This window comes from Medicago truncatula, chromosome 2 (assembly GCF_003473485.1).
Source record: "Medicago truncatula cultivar Jemalong A17 chromosome 2, MtrunA17r5.0-ANR, whole genome shotgun sequence".
Taxonomy (NCBI): Eukaryota; Viridiplantae; Streptophyta; class Magnoliopsida; order Fabales; family Fabaceae; genus Medicago; species Medicago truncatula.
In genome coordinates this window covers 41,919,017-41,930,048 of record NC_053043.1, presented here as the reverse complement: position 1 = coordinate 41,930,048, position 11,032 = coordinate 41,919,017, and the positions used below count along the sequence as shown (strand labels likewise).

General features: G+C 33.6%; 1 protein-coding gene across 1 annotated transcript; it reads left to right on the top strand.

Annotated features, from left to right (window-relative positions):
- The first annotated feature begins 160 nt into the window (after window positions 1–160).
- On the top strand, window positions 161–7,407 carry LOC25487491 (DDT domain-containing protein PTM). The gene is made up of 9 exons (XM_013609434.3): window positions 161–1,243; window positions 2,101–2,763; window positions 2,993–3,734; window positions 3,837–4,113; window positions 4,561–4,685; window positions 4,775–5,229; window positions 5,351–5,379; window positions 5,648–6,103; window positions 6,185–7,407. The coding sequence occupies exons 1-9, from the start codon at window positions 510–512 to the stop codon at window positions 7,288–7,290; spliced, it is 4,587 nt and encodes a 1,528-aa protein (XP_013464888.1). The 5' UTR covers window positions 161–509; the 3' UTR covers window positions 7,291–7,407.
- The last annotated feature ends 3,625 nt before the right edge of the window (window positions 7,408–11,032 follow it).

The window sequence follows — 11,032 nt, the reverse complement described above, 5'->3', positions numbered from 1 at the left end:
CTTTGGATTAGAAGCTCGTCGTTTATTTTGTGAATAGTAACAATATCAGTAACACTAATTTTGGAAGCATTATTAATCATTGTTGATAAACTACTTATCCCTCAATTTACCAAATCTAAGGTAGAGTTTAACCAAAAACAAGCTAACAGGGTGACTCATGGATTAGCACAAAACCCCATTAGAAACCAACTCCCAATTATTAATTGACGTATTCCCTAAAAAAATAAGAAAAAACATATGAAACCAATTTCGTTAAAAGAAAAAATAAAGGTCAAAATCACATAGTCGCAATACTTAAAATCGAAAATGCAATTAAGCTGATATTTTAATTACGTTTAAACGGGTTGACGACCCAATCACATAACAGCCCTATAATCTGTCACAAGCGCTCGCGCATGCTTAACAGCTATTATTATTTCAGTCATATAAAACCAGCACAATTCTTCAAACCCTAACAATTTACACTGAACTTCCGCAAACAAAAGCCGTAACAATTTACACCACCACCGATGGCGCCACCATCGGGGGATTTTGCGTCGGAACCACCAAAACGGAGAGGTCGACCGCGGAAACCGAGAAGAAAAGGGAAAGAAACTGTAACCGTTGAATTGAAGAAGCCGATTGTATTGATTGGACGATGTGTTTTGAAAGAGTTTTCAGAAACCGTTCAAATCGGAAAAGTTATGAGTTATGAAATCGGTTTTTACAGAGTGGAGTATGAGAACGGTGTTTTTGAGGATTTGGATAGTAGCGCTATTCGTAGAATTCTCATTGAGGATTGCGATTTCGACGATGATTTGATTCGAAGAAAGAATGAATTGGAACAATCGTTGTTGAATAAGATTATTGAAGAATCTAGAGAATTGAATGCGGAAGATCAAGAGGATTCACGAGATGTTATGGACGATGATTCTAGGGATTTGTGTTCGGATGCTGAGATACCGGTTGAATTGCTGGTGGCATCAGAATTGTCGCCGCCTTTGGAGTTACCGCCGTCTTCAGGAACTATTGGTGTGCCGGAGAAGTATGTTTCGTACTTGTTTTCGGTATATGGATTCTTACGATCATTCAGTATTCGATTGTTTCTTTATCCGTTTAGTTTGGATGATTTCGTCGGGGCTCTTAACTGTCGAGTTCCAAATACGTTGGTTGATGCTGTTCATAATTCTTTAATGCGTGCTCTGAGACGTCATCTTGAACATCTTGCATCTGAGGGATCAACGGTTGCATCTCAATGCCTTAGGTATTATGCTTCTTCCTCCTCAGGTTAATTTATGATTATATTGTTGACTGTTTTGTGTACATTAGAGCTCTAAACTCTATTCCATTAAAAACAGTAGAGTGTAACCTGATATAGCATTGGGCAAAATTCACATACAATCAGTTGTCAAACAGCCGCTCTGCTATAGCGCAGCGGAATTTGAACAAACTGCTATCTTCCGCAATCTGTAATTGACAACATTGCATAAAATCCTTAGTTACTGTAGATTCTGTAGCTTATGCTTTCACCGAAAATAGCATGAAAGATGAGATTCTGAAGGAAGTTCTGCAAACGTAGTTATGGACAGTTGTCACTTTTAGTGGAAAACAACTCATACAGTACCTATGATCCTGTAATCTATGAAACTGTATGTAAGTGTGGTCATATTATATCTTAAGAGAAACATATATATTAGTCAACCTAATATAACTGGGCACACCTTAGAATTTGCTATAGAGGAACTTGAAAGCAGCTAATTCTGTTTTCTTTTTTGACTGGTTTTTACGGAGGAGAGAGGACATCAAATCATCTACATAATTGTAGAATTCTATTAATATGTTTTAATTCGTTCACCAACAGACATGCACTGGTGTTATTCATTTTATGAGGTTATTATTGGGAAAAATACTAAAGAGTGTCCTTATGACACTTGTTAATAAATTAAAATAGAAATATTCTCTTGGGAAATGGTGAAAAAGGGTATATTCAACTTTTTGAATGTTTAAAAGTTGTTATTCTAAAGTTTCTACTTTTTGTTTTCTTGTTAGCAAGACTCTTATTATATTTTTTATTTCTATTGAAAAAGACATCAATTTAAATTTTAATATGTATTATTCCAGGTGCAGTGAATGGAGCTTGCTTGATACATTGACTTGGCCTGTTTTCTTAATTGAATATTTAGCAGTTAATGGATACATTAAGGGGTCTGAGTGGAATGGATTCTACAACGAGATTTTTAACGGCGATTATTACTCATTGCCTGCAAGTAGGAAGTTAGTAATATTGCAAATTCTTTGCGAGAATGTTTTGGAGTCTGAGGAGCTTAAAGCTGAAATGAACATGCGTAAAGCGTCGGAGCTCGGGAAGAATTATGATGCTGAGGACAGTCCTATTGCTGAAAATGGACCTAAAAGAGTCCATCGACGATATGCCAAAACTACCAATTGCCAGGATGAAGAACCCACAAAGTTTGTTTCAAAATTAGATGCTGTGAACTTACCTGCTAATTCTGAGGACGAGGTTGACAAGAATGGTGATGAATGTCGCCTCTGTGGCATGGATGGGACCTTGCTTTGTTGTGATGGATGTCCCGCTGCTTATCATTCAAGGTGTATTGGTGTGTATAAGATGTATATACCAGAAGGGCCATGGCATTGTCCAGAATGCAAAATAAATATGATTGGGCCAACAATTGCACCTGGAACATCTCTTAAAGGGGCTGAAACATTTGGTAATGATTTGTACGGGCAGCTTTTCATTGGTACTTGCGACCACTTACTTGTGTAAGTTCAAAATCTGCTGTGTTTCTTTAATTCCTTCATTTTTTATGTCGGATAAATGTGCTTTACTTGGAAGTTAATGAAATTCAGAGTCCAGTTATATTTTCTTCCCTTAGACTTAAATCTGCGCTTTGATTTCGTTCTCTTAATCATTTTACTTTTGGGCATTATTTTCAATGTAGCTGCACTTACTAATTTTGAGGTTTTAATGTAATGTCATTTACGATTGCAGGCTAAATGTCAACAGTGCCGAGTTTTGTCATAAGTACTACAATCAGAATGACGTTCGTAAAGTTATTCAAGTGCTTTATGATTCTGTGCAACATAGACCTTTGTACTCCAGTATTTGCATGGCAGTGTTACAATACTGGAATATTCCAGAAAGCTCTTCACACCTATGTGTTCCAAACGGAAATATCACTAGTGATTTTGTGTATATGGGTTGCTCCTATAAACCTCAGTCATACATTAATAAATATATGAATGGTGATTTTGCTGCATCTGCTGCTGCTAAATTGGCCATTCTTTCTTCAGAGGATTCTAGATCAGAGGGTCATGTGTCTGACTTGAAGAAAGCTACACCTGACAACCCTTCCTTGGTAGCAAAAGCATTCTCACTAACAGCTTCACGCTTCTTTTGGCCAAATTCTGACAAGAAGCTTGGGGAGGTTATAAGAGAGAGGTGTTGCTGGTGCCTTTCTTGTAAATCCTCTGTTTCGAGCAAGAAAGGGTGCATGTTAAATCATGCTGCTATAACTGCTACCAAAAGCGCCGCCAAAATACTTTCCGGTCTTGCTCCTGTAAGGAGTGGAGAAGGAATTAGCCCTAGCATTTCAGCGTATGTCATATATTTGGAGGAAAGCTTAAATGGTTTAGTAGATGGGCCCTTTCGTAGTGAAAACTGTAGAAAGCTATGGCGTAAACAAATGGAAAGGGTCACTTCATTTAGTAACATAAAGTCACTTTTACTCAAAGTAAGTAATTACTTATTTTATTTTTTAAAAATTAGGGGGATTTATTAATTATTTGATGTGTAATTATATGTTTTTCTATGGGTAATAAATTTCCATTTTCAGCTTGAGGAGAACATTCGCACAATCGCTTTTTCTGGTGACTGGGTGAATCCCACGGATGAGTGGTTGGTTGAATCTCTCACAATCCACAGTGATGCATCTACTCTTGGAACAACACAGGAACGTGCATCATGCGGCAGATGTAGAAAACAATTACCTATCAAATATACAGCCAACAAATGCCGTGAAAACTTTGGCTGGTTGAATGACAAATTTACCAAATCTGTATTTCAGAAAGCTGCATTGCCAAAATTCATGGTCAGAAAAGCAGCTAGGCAAGGTATTTCTTGAAGTACATGTTTTTACTATGATTAACTGGAAACAAATTATTAGTATTTATTTTTAAGCGTGTTTTATTCCTTTTTATTTATTGTTTCAAAGTTGAAAGTAGTATTTATTTTTGTTTTGTCAAATTTTTCCTTTACTATTTATTGCAGAGAGAAATGTGTGTTAAGTGAGATAGATAAGGGTATTATATGAAAAAGACAAACATTTCTATCAAAAGTAACAACTTTTTTATTTTATTGGTATGTGTAAACAACCTTAAGACGTCAATTTAAAAGGAACATTGGTTAAAACAATAATTTAAAAGGAACAGAGGCAGTAAATAGATTGATGCTTGGTTGATCAAATATCGGTTATCCACTGATAGAATTTTGAATTTTTTTTGTGCTTGTGTAAATTTGTTTGGGAATAAAAAAACCATTGATTGTTGTTTGTGCAACAGGAGGTTTGAGGAAAATTTTGGGCATTGTCTATCCTGATGTCTCTGAAATTCCTAAAAGAAGCCGACAGCTGGTTTGGAGAGCTGCAGTTGAAATGAGTAGAAATGCATCACAGCTTGCACTTCAGGTTCCCCTTTGATTACTATAAGATTTATTGCAGTATATTGGATCCGACAACAATAACTTGATGATATTTGATATGATTATTTGCACCAGGTTCGATATCTGGATTTTTACATCAGATGGATTGATCTGATTCGGCCGGAGTATAACCTCCAGGATGGAAAAGGTCAAGATACTGAAGTTTCTGCTTTTAGAAATGCAAATATTTATGACAAAAAGTTTGCAAAGGGGAAAACATCCTATGCCATAGCTTTTGGGAGCCAAAAGATTATTCCTTCTCGGGTAAGGAAGATCGCTGAAATAGAAGAAGTGCCAGAAGGAGAGAAGTTATGGTTTTCTGAAAAACGCATTCCTTTATATCTGGTAAAAGAGTATGAAGTAAGAAACAAAAAAGAGCCATCTCATAAAGATAACTTGAATATCGCATCTCAATGGCACAAAAAGCGGTTGAATGCTATCTGGAAGGACATATTTTCTTACCTCACGTGCAAGAGAGACAATTTGGAACTGTTATCATGTTCCGTATGTGAGCAGTGTGTTTCATTTAGGTAATTACCCCGACTTGGTTATAGTTTTTCTCATGATTCTATGGTATCCCTTACTTCTTTTCTTTTAACACCTATTCACCCTAAAACCTCCGTTTTTTTCTTTCTCTTGTTTGAATTACAGGAGTGCTCTCAAGTGCAGTGTATGTCAAGGTACCTCATGCATCATCCTTCTATTTACTATAGTATTCTGTTCTAATGTTTTTGGGAATTCTTGAAATGTGATATTTTTTGTTTCTTATAAAATGAACCGTTCTTCCTAGAATAAAAGCAAATGAACGACCATAAATAAATAAATAATCAGCACTGTGTCTTTTTATATTATTTGATTTTGTTCGTGTCTTTGTTTTATTTATTTTATTTGATATTTGTTTGTGTTTTAGTTTAACATTTTGTTGCATATGGGTGCTACATTTGTCAGGTCATTGTCACGAGGGCTGTTTAATAGATTCAACATTCTCTACCTATACAAATATTGAGTTCTTGACCACATGCAAACAATGTTATCAAAAAGAGACCGTTAACAAATCTTCAAACAGTACCTTACTTTTAAATGGGGGCTCTTTGACAATTTTGATGGAACCAGTGCCTAAATGTGATGATCAAATACCGAGATCTACCAGGGAAAATGATTGTCGTCCCGACATGAAAAAAGTTGCTTCCCATTCCCCTCTTGAAACAAAAAGCAGTGGCAAAAAATCCTCTTGGGGTATTGTATGGAAAAAGAATAACAATGAAAATACAGGCATTGATTTCAGGCTAAAGAAAGTACTTCTGAAGGGACGTTCAAGCTTGCCTCAATTTGAACCTGTTTGTCACTTGTGCCATAAGCGATATAGATCTGATCTAATGTATATAGGCTGTGAAACATGTACCCGTAAGTTTTTTTCTCTATAAGTGATAATACTTTTTAACTGCTTGCAATTTATTATCTAATCTTTGCATGTGGGCTTTACAGGGTGGTATCATGCTGAAGCTCTTGAACTTGAAGAGTCCAAAATATTTTCTGTGCTGGGCTTCAAATGTTGCAGATGTCGGAAGATAAAGTCACCCGTGTGTCCTTACTCTGATTTGGTGTGCAAGGAGCAAGTTGGAGAGCAGTCAGGCTCACGGGCTTCCAAGAGGAAGCATTCTGGAGCAGGTTCTAGTTCTGAAATACTGGCTGACATTAGAGCATGTGAGCCTGTTAATCCGGTTTTTCCCTCAGAGGCTGTTTCTAAACAAGAGAACAACCCTTTTCCGTATTCTCTTTCAAATGTTGAACTGATTACAGAACCCCAGTTAGAGTTAGATGCAGAGAAGTCACACTCACAGGCTTCCAAGAAGAACCATTCTGGAGAAGATTTTGGTTCTGAAACACTGACTGACACAAGAGAAAATGAGTTTCCTGCTGAGGATGTTTCTATACCAGAGAACAATCCTCCACCGTTTCCTTTTTCAGATGCTGAACTGATTACAGAACCCGAGTTAGATGCAGGCATTGAGCGTAACACCATCTCTGGGTCAGGGCTTCAGAAAATACCAACGACGAGGCATTTTAAACCTGAGGGGGACAATAATAGCTCTTCTGGGGGTGAAGTTCGGCATGCTGAAATTTCAACACGGGATGAAATGGGTAATATGCCCGCAGAGTTTTTATCACCTTTCGTAGAACATGACTTTGTCTTCGCTGACTACAATCTTCTGAGTGACTTTGAAAGTGTTGATAATGAATTCATTGACATCGAATCAGAAACTCACCTCTCTTCTGCTGAACTTTTGCATCTAGATAGCAGTAGTCACTTTGAGGAAGCTGACTTGTTTGTGGACTTGTCAGGGTTTGTAAATAATTCTTGCACACTAGGTGTTCCTGAAGAATGTGCAACTACTAGTTTACAGAACAACCTGAGACCTACAACTTCATCAAATGTTCACAATTGTTGGCAATGTTCACAAACAGAACCAGCCCCCGATCTCTCTTGTCAGATTTGTCGGATGTGGATTCATAGCAAGTGCTCACCCTGGATGGAATCATCATCTAGGCTTGGAGAGTGGAAGTGCGGGAATTGCAGGGAATGGCAATAACTAGAAAACTCAGTACTTTTGTACTATTTTCTTTTCTTACAAAAAATAATGCTCATAATTTGATATGTTTTTTTTCCTTTCCCAAAATGCATACAATATATTCGAGTTTAGGGTGAATACAATTTTATGAAACAACTGTTAGATATATTAAATTCTAAAGATTATGGTTGGAGAGTGATTCTGACAGTCATTCATGTGTTTGAAACTGAGTAAAAGGTCGAGCAGTTGTTTACATGTATAAGATGGATTTGGATACTCTCCATGTGTGAAAAAAACATGTGTTAATGATCATCAACATAGCCCTCGTGTTCTTTTTTTCACACGCCTTCTGCTAATAAAAAAACAGAGACTACTATCCTACATTCTTTTCGATTTGATTTGCATCCTTGTAAAACTTTTTTTTTCCAAAAAACACCCCTCCCCTATCCAACTCCGCAAATTCGCTTACGTGGCGCTGATTTGACATTTTTTTTTCATTTTTTTATTATTTTTAATTGGCCACGTGTAAAAAAAAATTTCCACATCATATTTTACTTTTAAAATATTTGAAAATAAATAATAAAATAAAAAAAATTTCATAAAAATATTCAGTTTTTTCCAAAAATTTAAAAAATCGAAAAATAATTTTTTAAATTCAGAAAAAATATAAAAAAACAGAAAAATAGTCATATTTTTTTGAAAAAATTTTAAAAATTAGAAGAAAAAAAAACTATTAAGATTTTTTCGATTTAAAAAAATCTGGAATTTAATTTTCAAAATACAAAAAAATTAAATATTCAAAATTAGAAAAAAAGGTTAGATTTTTTAAAAAAATTCTGGAAAAAAATTTAATTTTTAAAAATCTGGATACAAATTTAGAGGGTTATAAAAAAATAGTGGAAATTTCATTTTTCCTAGAATTAAGCTTTTCCTTAGAGGAGGTAGAAATCATAAATCTTATATTTGTGGAATAAAATGATTTTTTTCCCAATATTTTATTAAAATTATGGAATAAAATTTTCGAATAAAAAATCTGAATTTTTTCTATATTTGTATACAGATTATTAAAAAAATTCAGATTTTTTTTTTAACAAAAATCCGACCTCTTTTGTAATTTTGAAAATTTGCTTTTTTAATCCAGAATAAATCCAATTTTTTATAATATTTTTAATTTTAAAAAAAAATCTGATTATATTTTCTGATTTTTTCTAATTTTTGAAGAAAAAAAATCTATTTTTTTTTCGATTTTTAATTTTTTTGGAAACAAATATGACTATTTTTTTTTGTTTTTTTATATTTCGGAAAAATTCTTAATATTTTTTTTTTATTTTGTAAATATTAATTTTCGATTTTTTAAATTTTTGGAAAAAAAACTGAATATTTTTTAAAATTTATTTTCAAATATTTTAAAAATAAAATCTTATGTGATTTTTTACACGTGGCCAATTAAAAAATGAAAAAAAAATGTCAAATCAGCGCCACGTAAGCGAATTTGCTGAGTTGGATGGGGGAGGAGTGTTTTCTGAAGAAAAAAAAAAAGTTTTACAGGATGCAATTCAAACCGAAAATTTTATAGCGACGAAAACCGAAAATGACCTAAGTTGGACTATTAACCCTTTTCCTAAAATGATTTAATGTGATTTCTAAGTTGGACTCTAAATAACAATTTTAATTAGGATCTTCTTATTAATATTGTATTCTTTTCATATTTTAACAAGGGTTCGACGAGTTTGTGCTCTAAATACAAGTGTTAATGAGCCTCAATTTAGATTTTTTTTTTATTAAAGATGATAATTTTTAAATTTTTAAAAAGTTGAATGTTGGACATTTAAGGCAAATTCTTCCTTAGTTCCTATTTATAAATAATGATGATCTGGTTGCCACATCATCATGGTGGATAGATTCATGTCATTCATGTCATTTAATGAAGTGTCATGTCATGAAGGGAGTCCAAGTTTTTGAAGTTTTTAAAATGATGAGACCAAAATCAAGGGAAAAAAAATAGGGAGATCAAACTTGTGGATTTAGTAAAATAGGTGAACCAAAATTGCCTTTATCTCATTCTATCAGAGTTGTGAATATTTTTTTTTGACAAAGATTGAGTAAACTACCTCTTTAGTCCCTAAAAATGTAATGTGCTTCCATAGTAGTCTATAAAAGTAACGAAATTAAAAAAAGAAGCCCCCTAAATTTGCATTTCGTTTTTCATTTTAATTCATACTCCCTCCATCCTAATTTATAAGCAAAAAACACTAATTCACACTTATTAAGAAAACTAACACTTAGTGATTTGAGGTATAATTTTTTGTGTTCTCCTTGGAATAAATTTCATGGAAAGATGTAAAAATAATTCTCATTAGTTAAAAATTATGGAGAAAATAAAAAGGTGAACAGATTGAATGCAATTTGCATTTAATTTTATATTGGAAAAGATGATTTGTTTGAAAAAACATAATAATAGCATAAAAATATGTCTTTTTTGCTTATATTTTGAGACAAAGAATATAAAATTTTTTTGCTTATATTTTAGAACGGAGGGAGTACCATTTTAGTCCTACCGTTAACCATTCTGATTGAGACGTTTATTTGGCACATTAACGCAACTCATGTATGTGACACATCACCAATTAGGGCCACATCACCAAATAGTACTGCAATAAATAATGACTTGAAAGAAGCCTTTTGTGATTTTGTTTGTGATTTCTGTTTCAACAGTTTGGGAGGAGGTGTTTGTGGTAATGACATTGTCACGCTTCTCTTCCACAGAGTTTAATTTGAGATCCATATTATCAAGAATCATGACAATGGATAAATCTAGCATGAAAGAAGATGGTCAGGTTTAGGAGGAAGAGAGAGTGAGAAAGGGGAAAGAAGAAGAGGTAATCTGGCCCTATTTGATGACATGGCACACATGTGTAGGTAGAAGTGGGTGTTGTATGTTGTGTGACAATTAACATGCCAATTCAACTTTGAAACAATGGGGTAGCACTTTTGAAACAATGTAAGTTGACAATAGATATTAAAGTGACTAAAGAAATACAAATTTAAAGAGTTTTTTTAAGGTTTAATTATGCAAATGGTCTCTGATTCATATAATTTTAAATCTTTTTAATTTGACATTACAATTTGAAATGACTTTTAATTTAGTCATTCAATAATTTTTTTAGAGACTGATGATTTGGATTAAGATATGTTTGCAGACCCATCTAATTTGATTATGAAATTATAAAAAATGCTCCTAGTTCTCAAAAAACAATTATTCATCTTCAATTCAAAATCTGCTAGGAATCCTACGATCTTCAACTTCAACTTCAACTTCAACTCCATAAACAAAAACAAAAAGGGAATGTGTTGTTAACACCAAGCGACAATTCACAACCTTGAATTCTCTAGATATATCACCCGAACCATTAAACCTATTTCCGACTTGATTACAATTGCAAAGGGAAGGTTTCAAAGAGAGGAAAAAAAAAATGGGAAAGATGCGAGTTTTTACATAAGTAGAAGATTTGGGCATTTTAAGCGTAGTTTTGACTCTGTTACCAGTTATATGTTTTTCATTTTTCATCAAACTTCTCAAACAAAATATTACAATAACAAACTCTTTCCCAAATCTCAGATCCAACACGCAGTCACAAAAATCAATACTTTGTTATTGTTTATGGGGTTGAAGAAGAAAATTGTTTGTTTCATTGCATTTTCTGGGTTTTGAATTGAAGATGAATTAACGTTGTTTTAGAGCTAAGACATTTTGTCATTCTGT